The sequence below is a fragment of the Lates calcarifer genome, linkage group LG13 (genome assembly GCF_001640805.2).
Source record: "Lates calcarifer isolate ASB-BC8 linkage group LG13, TLL_Latcal_v3, whole genome shotgun sequence".
Classification (NCBI taxonomy): domain Eukaryota; kingdom Metazoa; phylum Chordata; class Actinopteri; family Centropomidae; genus Lates; species Lates calcarifer.
This window is the reverse complement of record NC_066845.1, coordinates 19,079,498-19,094,233: the sequence shown is the minus strand read 5'-3', so window position 1 is coordinate 19,094,233 and position 14,736 is coordinate 19,079,498. Positions and strand designations below refer to the sequence as shown.

General features: G+C 38.4%; 1 protein-coding gene across 2 annotated transcripts in view; it reads right to left on the bottom strand.

Annotated features, from left to right (window-relative positions):
• sema4c (sema domain, immunoglobulin domain (Ig), transmembrane domain (TM) and short cytoplasmic domain, (semaphorin) 4C) overlaps positions 1-14,736 on the bottom strand; it is an 89,883-nt gene that overhangs the window by 18,049 nt on the left and 57,098 nt on the right. For both annotated transcript variants that reach the window (XM_018669298.2, XM_018669299.2), the window contains exons 4-9: positions 10,597-10,751; positions 5,811-5,873; positions 3,678-3,776; positions 3,216-3,312; positions 2,557-2,676; positions 823-974 (exon numbers count right to left, since the gene is read on the bottom strand). In XM_018669298.2, the coding sequence (XP_018524814.1) occupies positions 823-974; positions 2,557-2,676; positions 3,216-3,312; positions 3,678-3,776; positions 5,811-5,873; positions 10,597-10,751 (686 nt within the window). The remainder of the gene's footprint in view (positions 1-822; positions 975-2,556; positions 2,677-3,215; positions 3,313-3,677; positions 3,777-5,810; positions 5,874-10,596; positions 10,752-14,736) is intronic.

Genomic DNA, 14,736 nt, shown 5'->3' with positions numbered 1-14,736 from the left:
TAGAGAAAGTATAACATTTCTATCATGTCCAGCATTTCACTTTGCTCTACATATGCTATGGTAGATGAAGAGAAAAATACTGTTTAATTCAAATTAGCTCGACAGTTGGCGTAGATTAGTGTACAGTATGGACGTTCAGCAGTTACAAAATGTGAGTGCCAGTCTGTAAATGAATACTGGAGATCCATAAAGAAGATCTTTCATCCCTCTAGAGAAATTGTGTGCTCAAGACATGTGATCAAGAAAGCTGTGTGCTCTCAGTTTTGGCAGTCTGTATCCCTTGCATGAAAGTCCAACTAGTGACATTGGATCTGAAAATAAAGCAACATCCTGTTAACTTTGCTTTTTGAGTGATATCCAGCCATTCCCAGTGTGACTTATCAGCTTTACAGGTACATATACTTTCCTCCATATATATAACTGTAAAACAACTCTACCACATGATTCTGTATCTAGGTATCTCCTGTTGAAGTCTGTAAGCCCAAAACTGTTAGCAAGTGCTGTCTCACATTATTAAGCGCTCGGAAGCAGCTGCCAAAACAGCTGGAGGAAACAGAAAACAGCTGATTTCAAGCCAAGCATGCATGAAACAATGATTCTGCAGTCAAAACTTGTTCTGTGCTTACAAATCTGTCCCTGTGTACACTTAAACAGTCACTTAGGGATTGATTACTGTTTAAATTAGTTTGTGCTTTTCTCTAGTTTTTGACATTAATAAACTTCCATAGCTGCACTGCACACAGAGTGAGAATAAGGCGATTTTAGGAAGTTCCTAATTGAATCTGCTCAGAGATCGGTTCTGATTACCAACTTAAGTGTTACCTTGCAGACGCGGGCCACTCTGGCCACGGTGAGCTCTGTGTCACACTCCAGCTCCAACGCTCGCTCACTGAAGAAGAAGTAGATCTTGTCGTCATCCCCCTCTTTACTGCCGCTGCTCTCCCTCACCAGGGCTGAACCCACAAAGTCAGGTTCTGCATGTACACACAAAGCACACACAGAGCCTCAGAAAGTGTATTTACACACAATAGTAAAGACAGAGACAGTTTAAGCCTGCAGGTGCATTTGGATTGAATCACACCACACACACGTAGACACACAAGCTTGACACCTCCATCTCCTTCTCTGCCACCCCTTCTCACCTCTCTATCTATTTTCTATCATTACTCTCTCCTTCGCCTCATCTTTCCTTCAGTCATTTCTCACTCTCTGTCTCTCCATTGCTCCCTATTAGAGGTACATTTTATGTTTCTCACTTCCTCCTTCTCGTCTTTCTCAGCCTAAAAGCAAAGACATTTATTTGTAATTTTTTTAAATTATAAGGATATATTGCTGCAGATGGACTCTTCCCTTTGTTATAAAAGCAAAGCAGCATTTTAAGCCATCATGGGTCACAACAACTCTCCACTGAAACCCAGGCCAATTAAAGTCTTTTAGTCAAAAGCAGCTTAAATTAAACTTAGGCTAGCTTCAGTGCAGGTCTACTTTTTAATAAAATCTCTGCATCAGCATGAATAAAAAAACGTACACATCAAACCTCAGCCTCATCCATATGTTCCTCCTTCCTCCCCCTCAGTTCTCCTCACCTCTCCCACTATCTTTTCATCAACAGTCCGAATGCCTGTTCTTTCATCACCCATTTTCCCTGCTGCGACTTCATTCCTCCCTTCAACCCCCCAAAAGATAATGATCCTTCGCTTTAACAGAGTCCTGCGCTTCATTTCCTCCAAGTCATTTCTCTTTCTCTTGTTCTTTTGCGTGTTTCTGGCCTTTACAAAAAAATTAACTCTGTTAAAAATTGTCACCGTTATCAACCTAATGTGATTTCAATGTGATTTTATTTGAATACACATGTAATTTATCACTGTTGCTGTGTCTTGGAAAAATGTGTAAGCCTAAATTGAATTCCATACAAATTTGGATGAATAAATATTTTTCTATCAATATTAATTTTCTTCTGAATATAATCTTGGTTGCAAATTCAAATTGTCAATTGTCAGGTTGCTAAACTCCTCCTGAACACACTTCACTGGTGATAATAGGTATCTTTGTACTGTAGTTTGTATGGTTGTTTGCAGGTTGGTATCTTTTTTTTATCAGCTCTCCAAAAACAAAACATGAACACACACAGAAGAAAAGTGTAAAGGATGCATTATACAGTGTGCTCTAACGTAAGCTACAAATATTAGCATGCCTGGCAACTATCTTACCACTGCTTCTAGCCTGTACAAGCAGTGTAGCCAGTAGTATGGAGCATATCTTTAGCTATCCATTACCCAAAACAGCATAACAGTTAACATCAGTTGGTCTTCTACTTGTACCGCTAACTGGTGAGGATGCTAACTTTGTGCGTGTACACAGCTTTCAGCTTCTGTCTTAGATCATTAGCATTAGCATTACATATGTATTCAGCCATTAAGTGCATATGAAAGACTGACAGGTGTACTAACAGTAACAAAAGGGGCTGTGACTAAGCAAATGGTAAATTTTGGAAGAAAGAACTAACATTGGTAATCTGGCAAAGAGCTTTCTCTGTCATGCCCTTTGTTCACTTACCGTTGAGCCAGGCAGGCAAGTATTCACTCTTCATGCTGTAGTGCTGTTGGCCCAGGTTCCTCAGAATGACTGGTTCTGTACCCAGGAAGTTGTTAAGTGTTGCTGAGTATAGCTCCTTATCTGCACCAACAAAATACAAGCTTTAGTTTAATACCATTTTTTTTTTCAACCACAATTATACAGGCTTACAATGAGAGAAGGTCAGTGGTTCAGCAGGGAGACACAAAGAAGAACTGAGAATTGGTGCCTGTAGATTCAGTGAAGCTGTCCACACTGAAGTGAATGTAGCATGCAAAGTTAAATTAGACTTCTGGACTCTCAGTGCAACCGTACGGCTACAAAACAGATGGGAAATGCTGCTGGAGTGGTTTGTAGGAGATTTGATGGACATTTTATGCTTCTGTTAGAGCTGTAAAAACATGGGGCTGTTCGCTTCAGTGTAAAGACTGCTGAGATGGAAAAATCGGGGCTGACTGCATGTTTGGTGTTGATATGAATGTCAATGGATTTCCAACTCAGGACCAATCTTTTTGTGGTGACATGATCCTTTACTGATAATTAGACATGTCCAGAAACACTCAAATACCTGTATTTTCTTATTTGGTAATGATTGTCTGTCTTTGGAGTACACACATACATATGAATACACACATACTTACCCACTATCAAGCCAGTGTGCCCCTTGGCAGGGTCATATGGGCATTTGCCCTTCCCATCTTCTAAGGCTCCAGTATTGAGGGCAAAATAGTCTGCATTCTGCAAGCACACACACACACAGACACACAAATAATTTGGGGAACACAGGTGGTTCGTGGTCAGTATGTATTATGACACAGCTGCAAGCTCTGTCTGTCCGTTACAAGGACCATAGCTTCACCCTTCGCCATGTTGTCCTATCGCATCAGTGTCACATATATGCACACACGCAAGCATTCACACATTCTGCTAACACTGCATGAGATACTTTTTTCCATTGCATTTATTTTTATTTTGTCACACAGTGGTCTGAGCCTCAGGTCAGATGGCAGACATCGCAAGTTGACACCTGTCAGCACTGGCTCGCCATGGCTCTCTATCTAGGGAACCACACACATGCTTCACACATACACACGTATACTTACCACATAGGTGCATTTGGGCTGGAAGGCGTAGGTGCCGCAGGTGTAGAGGTGCGTATGATTGTAACTCTGCAGGAAGCGGATATAGTTGAAGCACTCGGTCTGTAAATCAGAAAGGAGGAATTGTGAGAATGCTGTTGTCAAATCACCCCAGTGATGCTTTGTCCTCTGTTAAGGTGAAGCCCATTCCCATATGGTAACACATCCTCTGAGATTTGGATTTACTATAACTTTCAGTGTGACCTCTTTTAAATCCTCATCCATCTGAAATACCTCAGCAACCTTGAAACTAGATCACGTCTGCAGATAATTTCCTTTTATCAAAATGTGTGCACGGCTAAAAGTTCTTTTAGTTGTGTAAACAGAAATATCAGCCATTTTATATTTTTTGGGTGCCCAAATGGCTAAACCTAAAGACAGAGAACACTAGCCGCCTCCAAGAAGTACATATTATTCATATTTGTTTTGGGATTTACGATGTCAGTTAATTTAAACAGTTATTCAAGTGTTCAGTGCTATTGAGGACATCACTTAGCAGATGATGTAGTGATATAACCATATGATCTCAGTAATGTTTAGACTAAACTAAAAGGTGACAGATTGTTTCCATTCAAAGGATATGTAAGTCATTAGCCATATAATATATGCACTGTTTTATGGGAAGTGCCCTTTAATGCCCACACTGTGAAGAACAATAAAGCTCTTTGAATGGAATTGGAAACAGATGCTCACACATGATGATGTGTACTAGAGGCATGAATAATTCAGTGCATCCAGTTGATCTTGCCATTGCAACAGCATAACAATATCTGTATCTCACAGCTGTAATACAAGCAATATGATTTTTTTCAAAATTCATTTTTACAGCTCCTGCAATCACTGGGGATAATCAGGATGAGATGTGTCTGGCAGACGGGCCTCTTTCAGGCCCACAACTACAACATTACATAAAAGGACTAATCATTGAACATAATGATGGACAGTGTAAACACCATATGGTTGCTCTTGCATGTAAATAATGATATAAATACCTGTTACGATATGTATGTAAGCATTCAGAGATATTTTCAAAGAGTTATAGGACTAATGTGGATGTACAGCATATATGTACTTTTGCTAGTATTTTTGACAAAATATTCTGCACAACCATCCTAATCACAGCCCATCATTTATGATCTGCACCAAAAACAGGAAAACAGTGAAGGTGTGAAGTTTGAATATGCATTAAAGTTTAATGACTATCTGAAAGCACTGGAGTATTTTTAAAGCTCCAGTTATACTAATTTCTCGACATGTATTTTTTACTTCAGTTGGAAGTCAGTTTTAGTTAAAGTAGTGTTGCTGCTGCTGCTGCATGCCAGTGAACCATTTCCCCTTCTGTTTAAAACCACATCAAAAGGCACTGTTGTGCAACGAGAGAAGTTTTAGCTCCATTTCAAAAAGCTCTGTGTGATTCTATAAAATATTTAAAGAGACTTCTTGCAAAATGTACATTACGCAGCCTAAGCAGTGAGAGGCTCTTGCTGAGACTCGAGTATGGAGCAGAAGCAAATTCACTCTCTGTGTATGAGTTAAGGCTGAATTATACCGATTTACTTCTCAGTTGGAAAGTTATGATGAGATTTGTTTCATCTTTTTTTAAAACCTTGATTGAGGACTGCTTTGTGGACTGTACACCATTAAAAGAGAATGAATGCATATATTAAAAGAATAGCTTCTTGCTAAGACTTAGATAAAAATACTGAGCAAAACTTGTGTTGATGCAAAGAGATATTGTATTTAATGGTGTTTCTGTATTGTATCCTGTTTGGGATTACTTCACTCTTTATCACATATTCAATCCTTTTTAGAGCCAGACTTCTATGTACTTTTTGTTGTTCAAGACAAAACACTTTCCGACTCAAACCATCTTAAAAGTTGCTGATGCTAACCCTGTCTGGGAGATACACTTCACTGTGTGCTAATGTAATGACTGGAAGGTTTCCAGTTTGAAACCACCAGACTGACTTAATAAATGTAATTGAGTTAAGTAAAGTGAGTAATGTTGCTCTAATAAACTACTGTCTTATAAACTACTGCCATGGCACCCTTTATCTAGGCAGGTAACCGCAGCAACGCAGCTGAAATCTTCCTTACCTGGTTGTTCTTCCCCTTGGCGACACACTCTCTCTTCTTGTCCTGTGGAGCCGGCCAGTCAATCTGGAGAAAAGAAAGAGAGAGATGTAATATCTGCAGGAAAGACAATGTCTGCCTTTGGCCTGTAAGTAATATATTCTGCAATTATATTATGTAACAGTATATGATTTTCATTTCTTGACACAGACTGGAAAAATAATGCACACAGTAAATAGACGTGTAAATGATTTCTTTCTTATAGAGTGCACATAGAGACACATCACAGCAAAAAGTTTCACACTTTCCTTGCTGCCATTTTACTTAATTTGGCCAACAGACTGCACTCTTGACCACTAGCTGCTGTAACTATGGCAACAACCATGGGACTCATAAAGATAACACATTTTGCATGTATATTTAGGCCCTGAAAAATGTTTTTTTTTTTTTTTTTTTTTACAGAAGCACTATAACAGGCAAATATGTTTATAAGGAGTTAATAAAGAGTACAAAGTTTAATATGTATAATAATGTAATAGTTCAACCTGAAGTAGAGATACAGTTAAGTCAGCTGCCCAGGTGGTGCAGGGTTCAGCCCCTGGCAGTGGTTACTTCTGAGATGGTTCCATCAAACACACTGTTATTAGGAGGCAGGAAAGTGTGAGGTTCTAACTGCAGCAAAACTCCCTAATGATTACACTATTGTTTAAAGAATCAAAAACAAACTGGAAGAAAGTGTACCATAATGCACTTGTAGAGAGAACTACTCCAGCTGCAGGCTTTTGTCCTGCAAAAGGTACATTTCTGCTGAAACATGTACAGGAGAAGCAAATAGAAAGGAAAGGTGCACATTCTGTCCACACTGATAATTACTGTTGCTATTTAGTATTATCTGCAGTAGCTGCTTTTTTTTTAATGACTGTGTGACACATGGCTGAACTTTGCTCTGTTGACAGAGGTCCAAAATATGAACTGTGTTTACTGAGGGGTTTCCACACCATTACAAATAATTACACTGACCATTACAGACTGAGAGCTGCTGTAATTTCAGAATTAAACTCTGATTTACTTGACTGGATTTAAACCAACAACAATTAAACACTGGATTACTGCCACATACCAGTAGTCATAAACTTGAATAACACTTCGTTTTATACAGTATAATAATAGTGACTTTTAATGGCCTTGAATGTAAAAACTGATGAACCAATGAATAATCATGAAAATTAACTTTAGTGTGATCCAATATTTATGTTCATTCAATATACAAGCATAAAATGTTTCCAAATACATTTCCTTTTAGCTAAGTTAGGGCTCTGTTACAATTCCTATCTCATATGTTAATATTTTCCTGGCAAGTCACAAGAAAATTAGTCACCTTACCTCTCCCAACTACTGTCCACTGAATATATGTATTTCATTTTCAGAGAGTTCCTACGTTCACTAGAGAAATGATGGTTAAGATGCAATAACTGAATTAATCATTAGGATTAGTGGCTGAGAAATTTTACCTGTAGGATCTGTGGGTTTAACTGATGGATTTTGGTCAGAGAAAGACCAGATAAGGTATTTTATGAAAAGGTGGTAGTGAGTCAACAAGTAGAAGTACCTCTCGCATCCCTCAAAGACAAATCTGCCAAAAATAAATCTCCTCTACCTCACATTAACACCTGGCACTAATAACAAGCAACAGCCTGTGGGCAAATTTTCCAACTCTCTTGACATTAGTATCTTTATCTTAGAGTATTAGTGTGACAAATATTTTGTAGGTAGTAAGTATTAATAACAATATCTTATGTACTCTGTGAAAAGGTCCAACCTTTGAAAATGAAGTGGAAACATTTATTTTGGGAAGGAACTCAGAGCTATTACATGGCCACTTGGTTTCAGCATTTTGAAAGGCACGTGCTAATCACTGATGTTTTATCTCACACTGCGTCAATGCTTACAATGCAGCCTATGCTTATCTAATGACTCAAAGTGCTGGCTGAAAATGTAATTTGTAGAGCAATGATAGGTGTATATGTGAGCCAAATTTCATGTCATCTGTCAACTAGCAGTGTGGGACACATGACAACATTTTGTACTGAATACTGTTGGAACACAGTGAAACGCTGCACTAATGCTGCAGATTTTGTCAAAATTGTATCAGCCGTGCTGAGCTGCCACGTGTAATGACTGAACAAAATTAATAAATGAAATAATGGAACAATCCAGAATCATCATGGGAAAGAACATAACTAAATTATGTAGAAGAAAGCACTTCTCTATTCGTCTCCAAAAAGTCTAAATCCTGAGAAAAAACATCCCTAGAAAATATCTAGGGAAGAAAGACAGACATGAAAGTAATGAAGAACGACAGTGAGTAAGGCAGCAGCAAAGAAATAAAAAAGAAGCAGGGGAAGGAAGAAGGAGGAGGGGTGAGAGAGTGATGGGCAGATGGTGACAGAGGGGATGGACTATTCCCTTGTCCTCATTCAGTCATTTTTCTGTGTTGGCTCCTTCCCTCTACATTGCACACTGGGGGCTGGCAACAGGTGGTCTTATCATTACTGTAAGTCTCATAACCCTCACTCAAACAGCCTGTGTCTGCGTATGTGCATGTGTGTGTGTGCGTGTATGTGTGTGCATCTAATAACTGCTCATTACGGCGGTAAATCAGATAACAATCCCCAAACCGCTGTAGGCTGCTCACTACACCTTCATTGGACTGCTGTAATTGTATTGATTGCAATATGGACCAATTACTGAGGGAACAAAGCAAAACCAGATTGAGTCTCTGAGGCTTCAGCATCTCTGTATGTACAAGTGTGTGTGTGTGTAGTCTATCAGGTCAAGTCAAGGGTATTTATATAGCACTTTTAACAAACAGGTTTGCCCTAGAGTGCTTCACAGAAAAACAAGATCTGCAAATTAAAACAAGGACAATAAAAAACAAGATTGAATAAGTGCCTCATAAACTCTGAGAAACAGGGCCAAAGCCTGCACAAGTGTACGTGTGTGAGTGCCTGTGTACTCCCACACATTCACAGTGGATATGTTTGTGCTGATAGAAGTGAAATATTAGAGCCAATAGCTGCACATATTACGATCTTAATATTTTGGCAGCTTACTCAAACTATTACTGTTGGGGGCTTTTAGCACCACATAATATGGATAACCTCCAAATACAGTAATAACCTGTTGTGTCAGAAAATATCTGAAGTTATTCCAATATATATAATGTAATGATATTGTAGGAATCCCTTTCCTAATTACAAATGATAAATATATCATAAGAAGTATATTTGTGACATTTACCAGTCTGCTGATTGTCATGGTTTAACTCAGTTTAACAATTTCATATATGGAGCCTAAAACTGACAAAATCAGTACAGTCTCAAAATATAACTGAATACATCAATATATAATATTCTTAGTAAAATAAAAATTGAGTATAAAATGAAATATAAAGCATCATACTTTTACTTTAACTTTTGGTTGGCAAAAATAGCTAGAAGTAATTTTGGCTAGCTAGCTTAACTGGAAACAGTGATGGCTAAACACAGTCTTTTCAGCTACCTAAACAGTAGCTGAAGGTAACTTTATAAAGCCACACCAGTCAGTGCATGTATTGTTAATCATCAATATAATGCATTGCGTATTGCTGTGGCATTACTGTATACAATATCCTGACAGTAAGTCAGACATTTTAGCTGGCAAGCTAACATTTACAAAGTTATCTCCTCAAAACTTTACAGACACCATTCGTCCCATTCGTCAATCTTCAGTTTCATCAAGGTCATTTTCTTTTTGTATTGCATTTTCATAAAAATAACATTATTCATTGATGTATTCTGTTCTTCTCTAGCCTTTTACTATGTTTTTGTTTGGGGCTCCATAGTTCTCTATGGGCAGAAAAGAAAATACTTTGGTTTGTGATTTTTGGTTTCACACACCCAAAAAAAAAAAAAAAAAAAAAAAACCAAAAGCGATGCTGTTTTCTGCTTTGGAAATGTTGATATATTGGAGGAACAGAACTCTTAGCTAACAGCAGCAATTAATATATTTTATTATATTTTTCACCCTTCAGGGAGGACACTTTAATGCATTCTGAAATGGTATTAAATTTCTTGACAGTTTGTACATTATTAGCTTCTACAAGGCCTGAAGATTTAATTAAAGAAATATAGGCCAGACCAATAAAAGACCCAACAACTAGCATGACTTCAACCGACTTTATTATGGTGCTATTAGATTCTTTGATTATCTGCCAGAATTTCTTTGTGTGTATGTGTTCTCAAATGTCCTTGAGTCCCACAAAAAAGGGAAAAAATAAAAAATAAAATAAGGTCTGTAAGTTAATAGGCAACCAAGTGTGGCAGAGGCAGAGATTATGCTTTCTGTTTCCTCTCCTGCTTATCCAAGCTGAACCTTTGTAATATTTAAAGCTTTTATATAATAATTATATCACAATTTATCATAATTAAATTTGGTGTGTTTAAATTAAGTATTTGAAATAAGTGTTTATCTCTGGAATGCTCAGGAACCAGGCTGTGTGGAGGAGATGATGCTTTTTGTCCCTGAACTGTCCATCATGTAGCTTTCTGATATTAAATCTTATGTGTTATCATTTAATTTCTTGCACCTCTACAAAAGCCTTTCAGAATGTGTGGGTGTTTGCAGCAACAGTCAGGCAGTGCTGTGGATATAATTGTTTTTCTTGAAATCCTTCCTTGTCCATAATGAACATTTGTAAATTTCAATCCCCCTCACTGGTGGAATAAAGTAAAGCATAATAAAGTGTGTTGTGTGTGTGTGTGTGTGTTACCTGTGGCCGTAGCTGCCTACTAATGTCGTTGGGGTCCAGGGCAAACAACGCCTCCCGTGCTCCGACATACAAGACCCGCTCATGGTCGGATAGAGTCAGCATGCTGTAGTTGAACACTCCTTGAACACTGAACCTCGCCATGCTGTCCAACACATCTAGTAAAGACACACACAGACACACCATTACATTACTGACAACACATAGCTGCAAAGTATCTCATATTTCTTTTCAGCTGATCCACTGACAGACGACAGAATAAAACCTGAGAAGAACATTTCGCACTTAAGTTGTTGAAATGTCTCGGCTTATTCCCACCACCCGAGCCTCGCCCACCACCTATAGCTAAATGTCATTCATCCTGCTTGTACATGTTATATCTCTTTTCTCCATTTTGTGTTATATTACATCTGAACTATCAGATGCTACCCTAGAGAGTCACAACCTTTGAGAGTTCTTTAACATTTGAACCCTGTGGTCAGCTAAGCTGCTCATGATCTTCAACCATATCAGTTTGCATGACTACAGGACAAAGTTAGCAGCTAGCTGGTGAATATAGTACTTAGCATGTATAGAGACAGTTATTTCCTTCAGGGATTAATGGAGAAAAAAAAAAGGATCTACAAGGAGGGGGTGAACATGGGACTTACAATTGCCAGATCAGCTTCATAAAAGGAATAATTTACTAATGTCGTGTTTACAGCTTGTTGCACTGCCCAAGTGTGGCCAAAAAATCAATCAAGCAGGTTTAAACATGAACATTTTTGCTAGTGAAATGGTTATTAGCTTGTAGTATTTTCCAATTCATCAGATAGTGGAACAAGTGGCCACTCATTCCATGTGCTTGACTGGCAAGAGTAAAGTATCCCAGTATATTTGCAATAATTATAATTAATACACTCTGAGAAGAAGTCCTTGATGTAAAGATAAAAACTTCAACTAAACAAAGACAGTGAAAGTAACAAAATAAATGTAAAGTAGTTTTCTAAAAAACTTGCACAGTGATAACTCATCAGGTTGTAATGAGTTTGCTGAAACTACCCAAAGTATCTCCAAGATCTGTTGTAAATTACTCCCGCAGGATGGAACGCTACACTAAAAGCTTCCCAAGCTCTGTATTTACTTTAAGAACCTGGAGCAGAAGTCAGTCTTCAGGGCAAGTCTGATAAGTTCCAGATCTGCATGTCAGAAGTGAGATAAGGTGGTCCTCTATTTAGAAAAAGCTGTGCAAATAAACAAGAAGCAATGATGCTGTCTGGGACCAACCCTTGTTTTGATGAGGAGTGCAGTGGTGTGTACCATTACAGCCACCAGCATAGTTTGGCGGCATTTAGAACTTTTAACAGTAGTATATTGATAAATGCATACAATATCACTGTATTCCTGGAACAATAGAAAGCCTGTAGGCTGCAGAATTACTCTCTTTTTATTTGTGAAAGAAATAAATCGTCAAAAGCTTCAATCAGTTGGAGCTTTAATGTGAGTTTTTAAAGTGAGTTTGTTATTGAGCCAGATGCCAAGATGTTTGTAATCACACACTTGTTCAATAAAAATTCCATTAAGACTGGTAATTTTCAAATAGAGAAAATCGGCTAATCTTGTTTTGGAAAACAACCTCAATTGTGTTTTGCCTCAATTTAACACAGCTTTTAGACTAAAGATGGTTAAAAGACTTATAAACTCAGCATTGCAGCATTAAGAAAAGACTCCTTCTATGGAAAAGAGGCAGCTTAATCCAGGCTATACAGAGCACCTATACACAAACAATGCAGGGATTTAGAGTTGGAGCTAGTGGCATTATTGCAAATGGAAAATGTGATCCAAGTGACAACGTGGGCAGAATGCAGAGCATAAGAATGCTTATAAATGCACACTAATAATGGGTGTAAATCTGCGGGTGTGATTAGATCGTTCATTATCTGGGGTGCACATCCAGATGCAGATCACATTTTAATACAAGGCCCAAATGAGGCCTTTTACTCTGATTAGGCTATCACTCAGAGTGTTAACAGAATATTAGTCTCCTTGTAAACCCAGTTATTGATCTTTTGATATCAAATAGCTGAATCGATGTGATTTATCTCAGGACTGTCTAATATGTTTCAGGATTATTCACATTTTTGGGTTGTTTGGGTCATTTTCACAGTCCAATACAAACAATCTCCAAAAAATTATGCAAAAATCACAGAATGTTCTCTCCATGGTCCCATCTGCAGGGTTTGTTGGAAGAGCAGACTTTTTTTCATCAAAATTTTAAAAAGATGCACCCGCTGTTTTGCTGTTCACTCTTTCTCTCTCCCTCACCAACGCACACACCCAAATACACACTGAAATCCCCTGACTAGCATACAGACAAACTACTGGTGCAGAGCAGAAGAGAAAGCAAGACAAAGAAGGGGGTGGGGGGTGGTGGTGTTTAGTTTTCATTATCCACACTCTTGTTGCTTGTAGTGTCACCTTGTTTCCCCTCTCCTCTGTTTCGCTCTCTCTCCCTTTATCTGGGCTGATAGAATGTGTACAAAACGCAAGCCGACGACAGCCCACGCCACAGGTAATGTGATTTCATAAACTGAATAAGAATATTTCTGTTTTGTCTTCTACAGCATGAACATTTTCACTTCTACTCCACCATTTTTCCCGACTGAAAATAGCAGCTGAAATCCAGGGAGGGAACAGCAGGAACTGGTGTGATTTATGGTGTGACTAAATGTTCATGTGACGCTGTGGCCTAGTTGGGACTAAATAGACTTATACACATGGAGAAAACTATACAAGATGAAAGAACTGCATGTGAGAGACAAAGCAGAGGAAGTGAGGCTTGTTACTGAAGGCCTCATGGTATAACTGGTTAACTACTAAGATGCCCTTGATGACACTGAACTACAAAGTCATTCAATGTAAAGCCACATCTCTTTTTTGCTTTAAATCCATTTATCCTTTTTCTTTTAATCCACTGATCCCTTTCAATACCTGCTGCATAGGAAGTGATATTTTTCATTTTTACACAAAACCAATGCTTTCATCCATCCATATATTACCTTATCTTTTGAGGGTCAAAGGTTCCAGCTGACACTGGACAGATTGCCAGTCTACTGCAGGGCTGACATATTGAGACAAACAACCATTCACACTCACCCTCACGCCTATGGGCAATTCAGAGTCACCAATTAACCTAACCTGCATGTCTTTGGACTGTGGGAGGAAGCTGGAGAACCTGGAGGCTTGAAACTGGAACCTTCTTGCTGCGAGGTGACAGCGCTAACCCCTGCACCACTATGATGCCCACACTGCTTACAGCTGAGTGCAATCATATAATACATTGAGCATTTTATACCAAAGGTGGTACCAAAATTAAAAAAAACAATCTCAACTTCTGAGCAAACAGGAATCACAACTACCAAAAGTGCTCCAAATAAGGAAATGTTTGAACATCGACAGCTCCACGACAACTTTACTATTACATGTGATATGGTCGAAAGCTCAAGTTATTAAGAGGACCTTGAGTGGAAACTGCTTTATCAACTGCTGTTTCCAAGCTTAAGAATGAACTGTCTATCTCCAGATCTGTCCAGTGAGACAATTTCAAATTTTAAATCTCACATTTAACATTTAGCAAGCTGTTCCTAACTGTGCAATTTGTCAAAAACCAAAAGGACTTGACTGACCTGACTGAAAAACTGATATTATACACAGATTTTTAATAACTTGAAATGAAACTGCGACAGCATACAGTGGTCGCACAACCTGAAACCATTTCATGGAATGTTTGTTTTTTGTTGCTTTAGTTACAAGGTTATCTCTTTTTACACCTGCTGCACAGGAGGTCATTTTATTCTAACACTGATGTAGTGACAGTTTTAGACCAGGGGTGGCACCAAAATCAAGAAAAACAAGAATCTTGGACATAATTTTTCAACCTTAGTAAGCTGTTTCTGACTATACATGCTGTCACATATGACACACTCTGATAACCACTGCACACATGTCATCTGACACCAAAATATTTATTTATTTTTACCCCCAAAGACACCACAGATCATTCCTTAGAGACCAACTCGGTCAGTGGCCCCAGAGTAATTTGAGCTTTAGACCTCCAACTCAGAACTTTTTTTGTTTCAGTGGTTGAGTGTAAGTGTAACAAAC